Source organism: Rana temporaria, chromosome 2 (assembly GCF_905171775.1).
Source record: "Rana temporaria chromosome 2, aRanTem1.1, whole genome shotgun sequence".
NCBI classification, from domain to species: Eukaryota; Metazoa; Chordata; class Amphibia; order Anura; family Ranidae; genus Rana; species Rana temporaria.
Genome location: NC_053490.1, coordinates 442,858,550 through 442,877,206, shown reverse-complemented (window position 1 = coordinate 442,877,206; position 18,657 = coordinate 442,858,550). Strand labels below are relative to the sequence as shown.

Sequence of the window (18,657 nt, the reverse complement as noted above, 5' to 3'; positions counted from 1 at the left end):
TGCAGCACACTTTGCGCATGAGCAGTAAGGAACCGGCTGTGAAGCCGAAAGGCTTCACTGCCAGTCTCCCTTAGGACGAACAGCGGCAGCAGCAGCACCCGGCAGCTGATCCAAAAATCTACTGGGGTGCCAACATTGCAGGCTCCCTTGACAGGTAAGTGTACATATTAAAAGTCAGCAGCTACAGTATCTATCCCTAGTATTCTGTAAATGGACAGAAATCCTGGGGATGATCTGCACTCATACACAGAAAAGAAAGTAACCCTGTGTTACATAATAACAAGTATCACTAACTGGAGGCAAAAGTGCTCTTTTATGGTACATCTCCCAATGCAATTTTTTTTCTTTTTTAACAGTGGCATTTAAATTTCACAAAATAATCCAAAAAGTTCTGAAACATTTGACATTTGATTTGCAGTCAGCACTTGAGGAAAAAATGAAAGAACCTGCAAATCCTTTCATGTACAAAAAGTGAGAACGCTCAAAGGCAAAATAATGAGATGATCATCAAGCTAGATGCGACTATTCAGCTGGGAAAATATTCTAAGAAATGCAAGATTTTCTTTTCCGTTAGCAGACAAACTTTTTATTCTGAATTTTAAAAAGGACTTTGCGAAAGGACATTTGTAAAACATGAAACTCTGACCAATAATAAAAGTTAGTAAAAGGTTTACAACAGAGAACAGTAGTAAGTGTCTCCGGAAGCCCTCCTGTCACACCCTTATATTTCTGGGACCAGGAGTGAGGGAAAAAAGTATTTGATCCCCTACTGATTTTGTTTGTTTGCCCACTGACAAAGGAATGATCAGTCTATAATTTTAATGGTAGGTTAATTTTAACAGTGAAACAGAACAAAAATATCCAGAGAAACGCATTTCAAAAAAGTTCTAAACTGATTTCCATTTTAATGAGTGAAAGTAGTTTTGATCCCCTATCAGCAAGATTTCTGGCTCCCAGGTGCTTACACAGGTAACATGCTGAGATTAGGAGCACTCTCTTAAAAAGAGTGCCCCCAATCTCAGCTTGTTACCTGTATAAAAGAATTACCTACGATGATCTCAAGGCAGCTGGGACCATATCCACCAAGAAAACAATTGGTAACACTACATTGTGACGGACTAAAACCCTGCAGTGCCCGCAGGGTCCCTGTGCTCAAGAAAGCACATGTACAGGCCCGTCTGAAGTTTGCTAATGAATGATTCAGAAGAGAACTGGGTAAATGTGTTGTGGTCAGAGGAGACCAAAATCAAACTCTTTGGCCCCGTACTCACGACCAAACATGTCTGCTGAAACTGGTCCGCGGACCAGTTTCAGCAGACATCTTTGGCCGTGTGTAGGCACGAGCGGACCATTTTCAGGCGGATCGGACAGGTTTCCAGCGGACAACTGTTTCCTGGACTTGCTTTAAAACAGTCCGCTGGAAACCTGTCCGCCCGGACATGTACGGTCGTCTGTACAGACCTACCGTACATGTCCTGCCGCCCGCCATCTCTCGCATTTGTCGAATGACTTCGACGCATGCGTGGAAGCCTTTTAAAGGCAGGCCGCCCACGTCGCCGCGTCATTGTCGCGGCGACACCATCCCCACTGTCAAACACGGAGGTAGAAACATTTTGCTTTGGCACCGTTTTTCTACTAAGGGGGCAGGACAACTTTGCCACATAAAAAGGACGATGGACAGAGCCATGTATCATCAAATCTTGGATGAGAACCTCCTTCCCTCAGCCAGGGCATTGAAAATAGGTTGTGAATGGGTATTCTAGCATGACAATGACCCAAAACACACAACCAAGGCAACAAAGGAGTGGCTCAAGAAGCACATTAAGGTCCTGGATTGGCCTAGCCCGTCTCCAGACCTTAATCCCATATAAAATATGTGGAGGCAGCAGAAGGTTTGAGTTACCAAACGTCAGCCTCGAAACCTTAATGACTTGGAGAGGATCTGCAAAGAAGAGTGGGACAAATTCCATCAGATGTGTGCAAACCTGGTGGCCAACTACAAGAATGGTCTGACCTCTGAATGCCAACAAGGGTTTTTCCACCAAATACAAGTCATGTTTTGCGAAGGGGTCAAATGCTTATTTCACTCATTAAAAAGTGGTATTGAGGCTGGTCCATTCAACAGCACTAGTGTGCTTTAAAGACAAATCAAGCAACAAATCTTGTTTCCTGATTCAGCAGTGGGCATGGAGTTTGGGTATACACGGTGTGAGAGCCGATTGGAGGAAAGGTACCCCCCTCCACATAGACAGAGGAACAAAGAAACTTGCAGAGCTGTACTGTGAATAGACCAGCACTCTGCTTATCTATCTCTAAGTACACAATTTTCCAGCTGCTTTTATCTCATATGTTGGAGAACGTGTCAGAAGTTATCATGCTTATAACAGAGGACCGAAGCAGCAGAAAGACATAGCACTTAAAGTGTTGGATAGAGATAAGTAAACACTACAGATATATGTGCTTAGGTCAGATTTCAGCAAATGGGGTTTACAAGCACATTAAGACTGAGCTTTTCTGCATTTCTACAAAACTGACTCAAGAAGGTATGCAGATAAAGGCTGCTTTAAGGCTGCATTCACACCTTGGCGTACCAAATCGCAGCGTTTTGTCCCGCGAATTGCGGCGACAAATTGCGGCTTTTTGCACAGCGATTTGCGGCGACAAAACGCCGCGATTGTGAATGCAGCTGTACCCCCTCTATGGAGATGGTTCACATCTCCTATGCCGAACGCCGAAAGCCGCCTGAAAAAAAGGTCCGGGACTTGTTTTCAGGCAGCAGGCGTATGGCGTTCGGCGTGGAGATGTGAACCGTCTCCATAGAGGGCAATGTGAAATCATCCCTCCAGCGTCTCAGGGGCGGCTGCGGCGTCGCACTACAGGCGTATATACGCCTAGGTGTGAACAGAGCCTTAGGCCTCTTTCACACAGGCTTCAGTTTGTATAATAGCCATGTGAACAGCAAGCTTTGCAAAGCATTTTCAGAGCAAACAGCAAGCTTTGTTATTGGTTATAATTAAAGGAGTTGTAAAGGAAACATTTTTTTTTTGCTAAAATGACTGTTTACAGGGTATAGAGACATAAAAGTTAACTGATTCCTTTTAAAAATGATTAAAAATAGATACAAATAAATCATATAATGTACCTACAGTTTCAGTTTCGTTTTTGCATGCTGTTTCCTGCTTATGTGATGTACAGAGACTCAGAGCCAATACAGGGCAAATGGGCAATGATGGTTTGTAAAAACGAAACTGATTGGTGTTGTGGGGTTTTAGACACACAGTAATCACACCTCCTTGATTAGTGACCACAAAGAGAAAGCTCGCATGACTTTTTTCATCAGGAAACAGACAACCAGGAAGTGTTCAGAACAAAGAAGGATTACAGCAACATCAGAGCAAAAACGAACAATGAGGACATAAAACCAGGAATGCAGTAAGGTAAAGGAAGCGATTTAGCTAAAAAAAAAATCCTTTAGTGACCCTTTAAGTGCCCTGGAGGCGTAAAATGCATCAAAAGGCTTCCCTGGGTTTTGTATGATGTGGTCTAATATGACAATGCTTAACTTGAATAAAGAAGAGGATTTTTATATGACATTTCATTCAAATTGTTCTCTTTGTAAGCTTTTTTGAAGCTTTTAAAGTACCACTCAGCTCCAGTTTGCAAATGCTGAACACAAATCCTAATGGGCGTGCCGATTGCCATTTCAAGCAAGCTGCTAGCAGACTTTCAACAGGCTTCAAGAAGTGCTGAAGCCTGGTCAAGTTGTTTAAAGTGGAAATCCCATTAGGATTTGTGTCCAATATTTACAAACTAGAGCTAAATTGTACTTTAAAACCTTCAACAAGGCTTGTTGAAAGCTTTGCAAATGCTTTGTCAAAGCTTGCTGTTCACAATGCTGTTATACAAGCTGTTGCTTGTGTGAAACAGGCCTAACCTCTGCACGCTGTGTTAACCACTTGCCAAACGGCTCACGCCGATATATACGTCAGCAGAGTGGCAAAGCAAAGTTCCCGCAAATCGCTGCATGGGTACCTCTTCCACTTTAAAAGCCATAGCAGGCGCGCCCACTGCATGGTTGGGGACCAGATGCGAGTCATTTGCGATCGCCACCGTCCACCCGCTATCATGGGCACGAGAGCCAGAAAGGGAATTTGTATGTGTAAACAGGGGAGAAGAGACACAAACAGCGATCTGGCTCCTCCCCCAGTCAGTCCACCCACAGTAAGAAACACTCACGAGGGAACACATTTGACCCCTTGATCGTCCCCTAGTGTTAACCCCTTTCCTACCAGTGACATTTACACAGTAAATCGGTGCATTTTTATAGCTCTGAGCGCTGTATAAATGCCAATGGTCCCAAAAATGTGTCAAAAGTGTTCGATTGGTCTGCTGCAATGTCGCAGTACCGCTAAAAATTGCAGATCACCGCCATTAAACATACAAAAATACAACATTATACTGTCTACATTGAGTAAATGGCGCTGAAAGATTCCTAAATTTAGGAATCTTTCAGCGCCATTTGATTGAACGTATTAGTTCTGTCCATCCTATGGGTAAAGGAGACATGGAACTCTGTGTTGGCCCAGCCTGCCTTTGAGACATCTGCACCCCATCAACTCTGCCCCTTGGGGGGCCTCTGGGCTCAGTCTCTTGGGCACAAAGTTTTTAAACAGTAGGTGAGTCTTTTCACCAACATATGATACTCTTCTACTCAATGTAGACAGTATAATGTTGTATTTTTGTATGTTTAATAATATTTATATGATATCTTGATGGTACTGTATGCTGGACAGTATTTGCATCATACATGTTTTGTACATTGTGTATAACTATGATAGGCTTTGATATTTTTGATATTTTGTATTGTGTAAAAATTTTCATTTTTGTAATAAATTGATATAATTTTTATATATATATTTTGAAGTTTTTTATGTGTTGCCTACATAATCCCATTCCTTGAGGTTTTTCGAATATTTTCAATAATCACGGGATGATGGCAACTACATGCCGTTTTGTATGAGTTTGTCCTTTTTCTAATATACCGTAGCTAAAATTTGAAGCCCCACTATGGCCACGAACAGGACTGTCACGTTACCGCCACATACGAGGAAAATGGACACACAAAAAAGTTAGTCAGTACAGCATAATCCTGTCCACAATCGTGCTTCAGTTTTGTAGCAAAGTAGTACTAAAAGCTTGAAAATAAGTTCAGATGGAAGGACCTGTGTCCCACAATGGACTCCAAGAAAAAGATTTTACAGTGAGTGCAAAACAAATTATATTCTCCTTGTTCAAAAGCAGTCCAACATAGTCTTGGGCAACATAGCAACAAAGGCCAACACTGACCAGAAAAAAAAACCCTGAAAATTAGAGACAGCATGCAGATCAAGATCCAATGCCTTAAGGTGGCATAAGATGAGGCCTAAATAAATACTCACCTTGTAAGCTTATGAAAAATAAAATACTAGGTGGTAGCCTTGCAAATCAGGAAAAATGTGCTTGATACCAAAAAGATCAAGAAGCAGTCAGATTTAGCAGTGTGTGCCCTGACAGGAAAGTGTGGAACCTGATCTTTAGACCACAAGTTTGGATAATGGTCTGCCTGAGCCACCTAAAATGGTGGAATAAGCTGGTACACCCTTATGGGGTCCATCAGGGAAGACCAAAAAATAAAAAAAGGAATCAGTTTTTTCCAAAAGCAGCAGCTGAGAAATAAAATATCAAAAAAACTAGGTTAGTGCCAAGGGCAAGTCCTTGTGACTTCATCATGCTCGCCAGTCAATTTTGATTTTTGTGTGTGAATCACCCCGTGCTCTTGTAATCCTTGTGACCACCACCAGCTTTACTATCACCTGGACACAATAACCATACATACTATGTAGGGTCAAACACAGTTTTTATGCCCCTTTGAGATTGACAGATCAAGTGCAGATAAGTGGAAGTGAGGAAGTGGGAAAATTAAACTACTTTCTGTAGTAAGTTCATAGCAGCAAATAAAGAGGAATATTCCCCCATGTAGCAAACTTGCAAAGTACATAAAGTAAAGGCATGCTAAGAATAAAAAAGAAGAATTTGAACTTTCCACATACAATGGTTGGTCAGGTATAGTTACTACTGCAGCAAATATTATGGGGCAGATCCACATACATCTGCGCCGGGCGCAGCGTATGTAAGATACGCTACGCCGCTGTAACTTACTTTGAGTTGGTTTGAATCGTCAACGAATTTGCGCCGTAAGTTACGGCGGCGTAGTGTATCTCTCGCGGCGTAAGGGCGCGGAATTCGGCGGGTAGGGGGCGTGTTTAATTTAAATGAAGCGTGTCCCCGCGCCGAATGAACTGCGCATGCGCCGTCCGTAAAAACTCCCAGGGTGCATTGCTCCAAATGACGTTGCAAGGATGTGAACGTAAATGGCGGCCAGCCCCATTCACGGACGACTTACGCAAACAACGTAATATTTTCAAAATTAGACGCGGGAACGACGGCCATACTTAACATTGAGTACGCCACCATATAGCAGCTTTAACTATACGCCGGAAAAAGCCGAACGGAAACAACGTAAAAAAATGCGACGGCCGCTCGTACGTTTGTGGGTCGTCGGAAATAGCTAATTTGCATACTCGACGCGGAATACGACGGGAACGCCACCTAGCGGCCGCCGAAAAATTGCATCTTAGATCTGACGGCGTACGAAGACGTACGCCTCTCGGATCTAGCCGAGATGCCGTCGTATCTTGTTTTGAGGACTCAAAACAAACATACGACGCAGGAATTTTGAAATTACGCGGCGTATCAAGAGATATGCCGGCGTAATTTCTTTGAGGATCTGCCCCTATATATGCATTCTCAGTACATAAAACAGAGAAACGTCAACCCAGTGGTTACTACCTGCTAGGTACTCACAACAGTGAGTTGTAGAGACAAGGACATGAAATGGATCAATAACTTCATAAGGACTTCCTAGATATATTGGCCTGAACTGTATAGTGGAGTCTTGTGTGACCTGGAACACCAATGGTGGTCACTTCTGCAGAGGAAACACCAGCATAGATAATGAACTGGGAATTTTCCAGGATTTTCTTCTGAATTTACCAGTTGCTCTAAACAGGAGAATCCTCCTTAAATTCATTGCTGTCATAGAGAGAACACCAGAATATATTGGGAAAACCATGTTCGGTGGCTGACCAGAGAGACTTCCAAGATTTAACATATCTGGCATTAATCTTGATAATTAAAAAATCTTCAAAACAGAGAAACCAGAGCTGAAAAAAACATTTCCACTCTCCTAAGGACACTAGTAAAAAAAAAAAAAAAACTGAGGCATAACGGTACTGGACTAACTTTTTTGTTTCCAGTGTCTTTCTCCAGTAAGTGACAAGTGATAGAAAGTCTTAAAATTCCCATGTCCTTAGTTTGAAATAAATTTGGAAAAAGGAAATTCTTTTGTAAATTTTTACTCCCCAATTGGGGAAATTTCCTCTTACTCCTGCCCCTCTGACAGCAGGGCAAGAAATTAGGGAAGCTATAAACCACCATATCATAAAGACACAGGCAGTAATAACCTGACAGACTCAGCATTTTCATCACCATTTTACTGAAAAAAGTTGCAGTCTTTGTTCCCACTGGAGAGATTTGTCATGTTCTGTCAACAAGTGAGAGGAACCTAATGGGGACGCAGACTGCAAAAATAACATGACCCTGGCTCTATGCTTTCACTACTTTGTTCAAAAAGGAAAAAAAGATCAATGCCTACATTACAACACATCTTCTGCATTACAAGCGCCTCTGAGTTAAAAAAAAAAAAAAAAAAAAAAAAAACAATAGCATGATATATGAAATAAATCTGAAAATACATATAAACTTACCTCTTAAAATCTGATACAAAAAAACTTTGACATGGTCCGAACTGAGAGGCTGAGGAGAGACGATGATCTTATGGAGGTCACTCTGCATTAACTCTGTGACAACATATCTGAGAGTTCAGTTAAGGTGAAACCAGGACAATGACGTAAACTGATTTACTCTGACAACGAAGACAGATATAAAACATTAATCAAACCAGTTTACAGCATAAGAGGAATTTACTGAAACCAAAGTTTATCAACAGAAATGCAGAAAAAGAGCCAGGGAACTGTTTATACATTTCAGTCCTTATACTAAATCGGGCAAGCTTGGATTATTGTTACTTTGTGCTGTGTAAATTTACTTAAATAGCTTTGTCAAAGTTCAGTTCTTAAACCTGAGGACTTCTAAATTAGACAGAAGAACTTTCAAGCATCCGGTGCAGCGAAAGAATACCAAGTTAAATGGCACAGCATGCTCAGTGAAACCAGCAATAAACCCAAAAACATATTGGGCCATATTCTGAGTAAAGTTACGATGGAGTAACTCAGGATACTCCATCGTAACTCCCTTTTTTGACCCGTGTATCTATGCTCCTGATTCTCAGAATCATTTTTGCATAGATACACTTAAGATCCGCCATCTGTAAGTCACTTACACTGGCGGATCTTAAATGCAATGACGCCGGCCGCCGCTAGATGGCATTTAAGTGAAGGAGTCATTTGCGTATGCAAATGATCCTTCTACGCCGATTCACGAACGAGTTCGCGTCGCGTAACCGTCGCTAACGTCGTTTGCGTAAGCGGAAACTTACCCCTGCTATATGAGGGGTAAGTTTCCGCAAGTCTCGCGTAGGCCATGTTACGGATGGCGTCGGGTCCCCGTCGTGTTTTTTCGTCGGATACGTCGTTTACGTAAGTCGTTCTTGAATACGACTTTACGTCAATGACGCACACGTCGGCGTCATTGACGTTTTCCGCCGAGAACTGGAGCATGCGCACTGGGCTTTTTGCAGCCCGGCGCATGCCCAGTTCTTTTGTATCGGGGGCGCGCTTCATTTGAATAGAAGCCGCCCCCTTGGAGATCCGCCAGGCTACGCTGGGACACTTACACTCCGCTGTCCCAACTTATGGAGCAAGTGGTTGGGGAATACAACACCTGCTCCAGTAAGTTGGGACAGCGGAGTGTAAGTGCCCTAAGCGAAGCAGGCGGATATTTACTCAGAATATGGCCCATTGTAGCTAACCAGTTCTTACATGTGGTGGCTGCCACAGGTGTGTGCAGCCTAGTGCATTAGGCCCCTTTCACACTGGGGCGGTTTGCAGGCGCTTTTGCACTAAAAAAAAGTGCCTGCAAACCGACCCTAAACAGCGGATGCTGTTTCTCCAGTGTGAAAGCCAAGCGGTGCGCTAGCAGGACCGCTCCAAAAGTCCTGCTAGCAGCATCTTTGGAGCGGTGAGAGGAGCGGTGTGTTTACCGCTCCTCCACCGCTCCTTACCATTGAAAGCAATGGGAAACAGAAATAATAGGTCAAAACTTAGAGGGTACACCATATACTCAACAAGAGGGAACTAGAAATGAATACGTTACTGATTGGTAAGCTGCAATATAATACATTTTTAGTTTGGGCTTTAATGCCACTTAAAGCCCTAACTTTGGGTGCCATTCACTGAACTAAACATGGGTGAAAGTATAAACACCTAGAAATATTAAGTGGCACTAGGTCTTTTTTTTTATTATAAACTGATTTTTATTGTACTTTTTTTTATACACAAAAATAAATCATGCAATTCATTCTATACACAGACCACAAAGTCTAATACAGCAATCAGTATACCTAAAGGTTTCAGCAAGCACTATACAACTATATAACACAATGCATTAGATATATAAAAAGACAAAAGTTCCATGGGTAAGCATTAACTAAACAAATTATATAGTCTCAGAATTTGTATAACAAATCACAGTAAAGCCTCGTACACACGGTCGGACGTCCGACAAACTTTCCCTTGGATTTTTGTCCGAAGTGATTTGTCAGGTCACACCCATCGCATACACACGCTCTGACTTTTCTGCAAACTTTTCTAAAACTTTCCCAACATCACGTGTTTTTTCTGCTCTTTTCTGCTCTTTATCGCCACCCTTTGGTTAACTTCTGCTATTGTTGGTTGATTTTAACATTGGTTCTGGGCATGCGTGTTTGTACTTCGGACAAAAGTCCGATGGCTTGCTGTACACACGGTCGGACTAGGCACCATCGGACTTTTGTTGTCGTAAAGTTTGTCTGTTTGCAGACCGAACTTTTTGTCCGATGAAACCCGAAAAAGTTGGAGCGTACACACGATCGGACAAATGTGAAAACTTGTTGATTTTGAAGTTTGTTGGCCGAAAGTCCGACCGTGTGTACGGGCCTTTAGGCTTTAATCGTGATATAGGATAAAACCATAGAGGATGTGTCCTGATTACGAGAGGACAAACAAGGAGACCATCATTTTTGAATTTCTTTGGGCATTCCCAGGGGTGTGTTCGTTTTTAAGTGGTAACTGGTCTTTAAACACTGAAGTGGCATAATGACCACATACATGTCTAAGCCTCAAGCTTAGCACTTAATTCTAACTTTCATGGATATTATTTGTAAGAATCTTAATGATGTACTATGAAATAAAGGACAATTGCTGACAAAAAAAGCAGCTTTTAATTTATGGAAACTAAATCTGCAGGAGATTAGCTCTTGGCTAGATTACCATTTCCGTTATTGAAGAGCAGCTGTAAAATCCTTGCAAATAGGCTCTGGCTTTGTATAGAACATAGTTCCATGTGCCCGCTCACATGCTCTATTACCAGAGTGTCCTAAAACTCAGAGCAAACTGCAGCCAGAGCTCCCAAAGCTGTTCTAAGCTTCCAAACCAACCAAATTTGTTGGGGGGGAGGGGGGGAGGGGTGAGGGAGCACTTGGATAAAGGGGGTCAAAGCACAACTTGCGCTCCAGGTTTTTACATCCTCAGGAGTCTCCCCACCATATATTGCTTTTTACTTTTTTTTCACTTCTGGTTGAATGCAGGTTGACAAGAGATATGCTGTACATAAAAACAGTGCAATTGCCATTCCAGTCCTGCAAATACCAAGTCCTGAAAGACTTCAAAAACACTTATGCCCTGTACACACGATCGGAATTTCCTTCGGGATAAACTCCGATGGATTTTTCAGACGGAATTCCGTTCTAGCTGTCTTGCATACACACTGTCACACCTAATTCCAACCATCAAGAACGCGGTGACCTACAACACTACGACGAGCCGAGAAAAATTAAGTTCAATGGTTTCGAGCATGCGTCGACTTGATTCTGAGCATGCGTGTTTTTTTCTCCGTCTGAGTTCCATACAGACGAACGGAATTTCCAATATGTTCTCGTTCTAAGTCCAGAATGTTCTCTTTCTAAGTCCGGCAGAATTTGCGAAAGAAAAAAATCCAATGGGGCACACACACGGTCGGAATATTTGATGAAAAAATTCCGTCTGACTTTTTTCATCGGAAATTCCGATCGTGTGTACGCGGCATTAGAAGAATATATATTTTTTTTACACTTTTTTCATCTTTTGTTGCATTTTAGTAGTGATGATCTCCTGTAACCTTTTTTTTCAGCCACTTCCTTCCTAAAAGCATAATCTCCAGTGATGGTTCCAAGGGCAAGTTTCCTGATGTGACAACAGAGGACTATACCGGTAAAATGCATATTGAATTAGTTATTTTAACTTCCCCTCATAAACTCATGTGACAAGATGGGAACAATTTGAAGACTGTTCTCCACCTATAACAGAAGTGCCTGAAAATAGACTTGCAGGATAGGATCACCGGGTATTTTAAGGATAAACTCCACGCAGAAAACGTAACCTTAAAGAACTATCAGCAAAACTTTTTTTTCTTTTTGGAGCAGGTAAAGGTTACAACCTGTCAGATTCCCCCCCCCCCCCCCCCCCCATCATCTATGTCCCATTGTGGAGATTTTCCTTCACTTCCTGGTTCATAGTCAAACATGAAGTAATAGGAAATCCCTGCAAATTGAGGGAATCTCTTGGGACCCCCCCAGGTCACCGGAACTAGTGTCCCCCACTGGAAGATTTCCCCTATTTTACTTTTCTGGAAATTTGTGAATTTTCTTTTACTTTCGATAATGGTAAACCAGGACAACTACAGTATCTCACAAAAGTGAGTACACCCCTCACATTTTTGTAAATATTTTATTATATCTTTTCATGTGACAACACTGAAGAAATGACACTTTGCTACAGTGTAAAGTAGTGTGTGTACAGTTTGTATAACAGTGTCAATTTTCTGTCCCTTCAAAATAACTCCACACACAGCCATTAATGTCTAAACCGCTGGCAACAAAAGTGAGTACACCCTTAAGTGAAAATGTCCAAATTGGGCCCAATTAGCCATTTTCCCTACCCGGTGTCAGGCGACTCGTTAGTGTTACAAGGTCTCAGATGTGAATGGGTAAGCACACTCTCATACTGGTCACTGGAAGTTCAACATGGCACCTCATGGCAAAGAACTCTGAGGATCTGAAAAAAATTATTGTTCTACATAAAGATGGCCTAGGCTATAAGAAGATTGCCAAGACCCTGAAACTTAGCTGCAGCACGGCGGCCAAGACCATACAGCAGTTTAACAGGACAGGTTCCACTCAGTACAGGCCACACCATGGACTACCAAAGAAGTTGAGTGCACATGCTCAACGTCATATCCAGAGGTTGTCTTTGGGAAATAGTTATATGATTGCTGCAGAGGCTGAAGGGGTGGGGGGTCAGCCTGTCAGTGCTCAGACCATACATTTTATCAAATTGGTCTGCATGGCTGTCATCCCAGAAGGAAGCCTCTTTTAAAGAGGATGCACAAGAAAGCCTGCAAACAGTTTGCTGAAGACAAGCAGACTGAAGCCTCGTACACACAATCAGTCCATCCGATGAGAACAGTCTGAAGCTGACTGATGGTCCGTCGTGCCTACACACCATCGGTTAAAAAAACGATTGTGTCAGAACGCAGTGACGTAAAACACAACGACGTGCTGAAAAAAAAGAAGTTCAATGCTTCCAAGCATGCATCGACTTGATTCTGAGCATGCGTGTTTTTTTAACCAATGGTTGTGCCTACCAACGATCGTTTTTTTCCCATCGGTTAGGAATCCATAGGTTAAATTAAAAGCAAGTTGGCTATTTTTTAACCTATGGTTAAATAACCTATGGGGCCTACACACGATCGGTTTGGACCGATGAAAACGGTCCATCAGACCGTTGTCCTCTGGTTAACCTATCGTGTGTATGAGGCCTAAGGACATGGATTACTGAAATCATGTCCTGTGGTCTGATGAGACCAAGATAAACTTATTTGGTTTAGATGGTGTCACGCGTGTGGCGGCAACCAGGTGAGGAGTACAAAGACAAGTGTGTCTTGCCTACATTCAAGCCTGGTGTTAGGAGTGTCCTGATCTGGGGCTGCATGAGTGCTGCTGGCACTGAGGAGCTACAGTTCATTGAGAGAACCTTGAATGCCAACATGTACTGTGACATATCAAAGCATAGCATGATCCCCTCCCTTCAGAGACTGGGCCGCAGGGGAGTATTTCAAAATGTTTACGACCCCAAACAGTTCCCCAAGACGACCACTGCCTTGCTAAAGAAGCTGAGGGAAAAGGTGATGGACTGGCCAAGCATGTCTCCAGACCTAAACCCTATTGAGCATTTGTGGGGCCTCCTCAAAATGGAAGGTGGATGAGTGCAAGGTCTATCCACCAGCTCTGTGATGTCATCATAGAGGAGTGGAGGAGGACTCCAGTGGCAACCTTTTAAGCCCTGGTGAACACCATGTCAAAGAGGGTTGAGGCACTGCTGAAATAAAATGCTGGACACACAAAATATTGACACTTTGGGCCAAATTTGGACATTTTCCCTTAGGGGTGTACTCACTTTTGTTGCCAGCAGTTTAGACATTAATGGCTGTGTGTTGAGTTTTTTTGAGGGGGCAGCTAATTTACACTGTCATACAAGCTGTACACTCACTACATTGTAGCAAAGAGTCATTTTTTTTGTGTTGTCACATTAAAAGTGGGAATAAAATATTTTTTGTACTCACCGTAAAATCCTTTTCTCTGTCGTCCATGGACGGACACAGCTCCTTAAATCTTGACACGTGGGTTATGTTCCTGTTCACAGGAAGTCCTCTCCTGTGAACAGGAACATAACCCACTTGTCAAGATTTAAGGAGCTGTGTCCGTCCATGGACAAAAGAGAAGAAAGGTTTTGCCTCTAGTCTAATAAATTGCCCACTTCTTTCTCCAGTCTGTCATGTGCATTAGCTGAATTATAGGCATCATCCGCTGTGACATCAATTTTGCAAGACCGGTGGCCACTATGTCATGTCCCCTGGTTACTGGTCTTGTCTCTACCCCACTGAAGTTCTTTATAGTGAGCAGGAATGTAATTATGACAATCTGATTGAAGGAGAATACTGCAGAAAAAGCTGGTTTTATTAACTTTTAATTGGCAACTAATATTTATCTTGTTATTTTTAGCTGGAGCCCTGCTTTAGATTTAATGATATGATTTAGGGCAATGATGTTAGTTCCTAACATACGGTATATAAAATCTACAAAAAATAAAATAAAAAAAGCAAGCACATCTAAGCTGTGGTTTCTGAGCTGCTAAAATAGATACGGATAATAAGAGCTACAAAACAGTGTGAAGAAAATAAAATGGAACAGAAGGAACACATTATTGCAGCTGAAAGGCCATTACTTTTCAGCTCAGCCTTATTCCAGTTGTAATTAGGTCCTATCAGAGCCCAATAGCCTGAAACATCTCTCTTAGAAGATAGATATACACAATGTTTTTGGTTTAGTAGGTCAGATGTGAGTCATGCACAAGAAAATAAGTGTTCAGCTGGGACAATTCGGTGAAGGACACTGTTGCACAGCTTTAGAAACACAGCCAAGACTCTTCACAACTTATTTCTTCCCCTGTCATTTAATTTCACCCATTATGTGCCCAAACACCACTGACTTATTAAAAAAACAAAAGGATGTAGGGCTGTATAATCTGATTAAGGCAATATTTCCATTTCACACACTGACAAGCATCCCAAAATCTGTATCTACTCCAGAAAGTATCTTGTAAGCTTCCATTTGTTGCCAGGCCAACGTATGCAGGTGAAATTAAATGGAGGCCTAAAATGGCACCTGCACCACTCCAGGTCTGATGTGCATTAAGTGGTGCTCACTTGAAAGGGACTCGGAGGTGCCATTAACTTGAAAAGAAGCAGATTATTGTCTCTGGGTTATTTAATGAGGGCATCAGAATAGCAGCGAGTGACGAGCTTGTTTGATGTCCCTGTTTCCTCTAGATGTGACAGCCTCTCAAACAGATGGTGCCCAAGTGAGTTAAAGCTTCCGTTCAAGCCCGCAAATATGAAAAACAGACAGGAAAACTGGCATCATTCTAGGAGCAGATTTCACTCGCATAGAGGAATGGCTACAAGCAAAGTTTATTGGTAAAAAAAAAAAAAAAGATCTGTGCTCTAAATTAAAATACGATTTTGTGACTTTCATCTGCAAATAGCATGCATGGTTTATAAAACTTCTATTAGGGAATTTATAACTTTGAATTATGTTTACCTTCTAACTGCAATCTCTGAATATTTACACATTTTTTTAACCGCTTAAGGACCGCCTCCTGCACATATACGTCGGCAGAATGGCACGGACAGGCATATCTACGTACCTGTACGTCCCCTTTAAATGCCTGTCAGTGTGGTCGCTGGCGAGCTCGCGACCCTGCCACCATCCTTGTGAGTTGGACCGCGGGTCCCGCAGACTCGATCGCCGCAGGGATCCCGGCGATCGCCTCACAGAAGAATATTCAACCACATATTGCAATTGTCTTTTTCTCAACCATTGTTTCTGTTGTACAGGACGCCATGGCTGGGTCCTGGAAGGACGTTATATTTCCCCTCTGTTTGGACTGTGGTCCCTAAGGGAACGGAAAGGGTTAACGCACCTGTCCAAGGATGTGGCTTAAAGCAAGACAGGAAGTTGCAGGTGAGAGTGAAGGAGTGTAGTAGAGTCTATGCATGATAATGGTGGACAAGGAAAAGCTGTAAAAGCTATGAAAAGCTGTTAAAAGCTGTGAAAGCACTTGGCAGTGTCCTGCCTGGAAGCCTGCTACCTGAGAAACTTACCTGCAAGGACTGTTTAACTGCGATAGCAGTTCTAAGCTCTACAAGTCGGTGAGACTGATTATTTATTTTGTTTTTGCTGCTGTGAAGCCATTTGTGTTTAATAAACCTCCGTTTTGATTTAAAAGCCTGTGTCCTGCGATCAAGCTGGTCCCCCGAACATTACACTGTATATAAACAAAGATGAGCCGCTAGACACCTTGAATTTACAGTACGACGAGACAACAATCATTAGTTGAGTTAAAAGCAGAGATTTACAGTGCTCAGCATAAATGAGTACACCCCAACAGATTTGTCAGAAAACCTTTACTTTACTTTCAGAATCAAAATTTTCTTTGGACACTATACTAAAAAATACTACCACAAATGCAGACCATTGATTGCAACCAAAATTTGTTAATTTGCACAAAAAGTATTTTAGTAGACAACTACTGGGACTCTGTACTCTGGAGTGATGAGACCAAGATATATGTTTTTGGAACTGATAGCTTCAAAACTGTATGGCGTCGCAAAGGTGAGGAGTACAAACAAAAATGCATGGGTGTCTATAGTGAAAACATGGTGGTGGCAGTTTCCTTTTGTGGGGCTGCATTAGTGCTGCTGATGTCAGGGAGCTGCATGTCATTAATGGTAACATGAATTCACAGATGTACTGCTCTGTATTGAAGGGGAAGATGCTACCATTAATCCATGCCCTTGGTTGTGGAGCACTTTTCCAACATGACAATGATCCAAAACACACATCTAAGGCCACTGTTGCATTTCTGAAGAACAGGGTGAAAGTGATTCCGTGGCTAAGTACGTCTCTAGATCTGAACCCAATCAAACACCTATGGGGAATTCTGAAGTGACAAAGTTGATCATCACTCCATCCAGCATCCAGGCTCCAAAAGAGGTCGCTCTAGAAGAGTGGAAAAAGATAGATGTTGCAATATGTCCCCAACTTGTTCATTCCTTGCCTAGAAGACTTGGTGCTGTCATCACAATTCATGGAGGTCATACAAAATACTCATAGGCGTGTGCACAGTGTGTGCCTGGGCACACCCTAATCCCCTTGTGCACATTATCATTATCGCTCTGTGTAGCAGTGGGTAAATGGGAAAGATCTCCTTTTTACCGGCTCTGCCACAAGAGATGCCACAAGAGATGTGCTTATATATCCTTCGGGTGTGGTGCACTTTATGAAAGCACATCAAACCTGCAGGTAATAACAGAAGTGAAAGAAGTGCAAGTAACACTCTAGCTTGTGGCCATAAATGACCTAAAGCCCAAGAAGTCTAAATCCCCTTTTATTAGGCTACAGGTGGTATTCATTATTTTATTTGTTAGAGACTGCAGGGAGTGTTTTCAGACAGGTTATATAGCCTGGTACACACTACAAGTTTACAGCGATCTCGCCCGCTGAGCTGTTGTGTTCTGACAGGGGAAAGGCCCCCCTGCCAGTACACTCTGAGCAAGGAAAAAGGGGGGTTAGAACTGCGCCATGGCACCCAGACTTCGTGTGTTATAAAGTCAATTGAATAAAGTGGACGTCGGGATTTTAATGAAGAAAGTCAAATAAAATTCTCCAGGGATTCCACGATCATATATATGGGATGGTGAATCCCACCCAGATGGTCCACACTTGTTCCGTATGAAACTAGACTGCCAGAGTTATGAGCAGCTTACCGGATCATTGGTTTAAAACAGCAGTCGACTGTGACCCAGCCGCGGCCTTTGAGGGGAGGAGGGGGGGGGGGGAGGCCCACTTCCTAGATGTATCACTCACTCCCCAGAGATTAACAGAGGCACAGAGTCAATGAGAGAGGGTCCACCGTGATTCACAGCACGCTATGTGTGAAATCCCACCACCGATAATAGAAGCAGCTTACCAGAACTCCAATCATAAACCACAGTCGGCTATGACCCAGCCGCGGCCTTTGGGGAGATCCCACTCCCTGACTGAGAACACCACTTGCACCCTCGATAGTAAACAATGGTGTCACCGCACAAAAAAGAAAACGGCAAACATAGCGTAACTCCGTGGGATAAGTTATTTAATAAAAACAGTAGAACAATAAAAATAAAAGGGTTACTCACATTAAGTAGTAATCACGAATAGCTTTTGAAATTGCCGGCCGGCATGTAACAGAGCAAAGCCCTTACTTCAAAAACGTAATGACGTCACCGCACGTCCTCCCAGACGCGTTTCGTCATTCGACGTTATCAATGGGATGTCTCTGAGCACCACTCTCTGCCATTGGCTGAGATCGCTGATCGGGAGTCGGTCGGCTGCTAGTTTTCCAGCATGCTCGGCCAACAGAAGCCGGTCAAACGTTGGGCTTCTGTCGGACAGACCGACTTACACATGGGCTGAATGTCAGACTTTTTTTTTTTTTTACCAGCCAATGTCTCCCGACAATCAGCCCATGTGTACGGGGCTTAACACTTGCTGTAAGGCCTCGTACAGACGACCGAACATGTCTGCTGAAACTGGTCCGCGGATGTTCGGTCGTCTGTACGGCCGAGCGGACAGGTTTCCTAGCGGACATTTGTCCACCCGACCGTTTTCGAGCGGACACATGTTTCTTAGCATGCTAAGAAACA

The 18,657-nt window shown here is 42.8% G+C and overlaps 1 protein-coding gene across 2 annotated transcripts in view; it reads right to left on the bottom strand.

Moving 5' to 3' along the window:
- NLK (nemo like kinase) overlaps positions 1-18,657 on the bottom strand; it is a 249,330-nt gene that overhangs the window by 66,938 nt on the left and 163,735 nt on the right. For both annotated transcript variants that reach the window (XR_005747103.1, XM_040338431.1), the window contains exon 4: positions 7,866-7,972. Coding sequence is in view for 1 of the 2 variants with exons in the window: in XM_040338431.1 (XP_040194365.1) it covers positions 7,866-7,972 (107 nt within the window). In the remaining variant the exon portion in view is untranslated. The remainder of the gene's footprint in view (positions 1-7,865; positions 7,973-18,657) is intronic.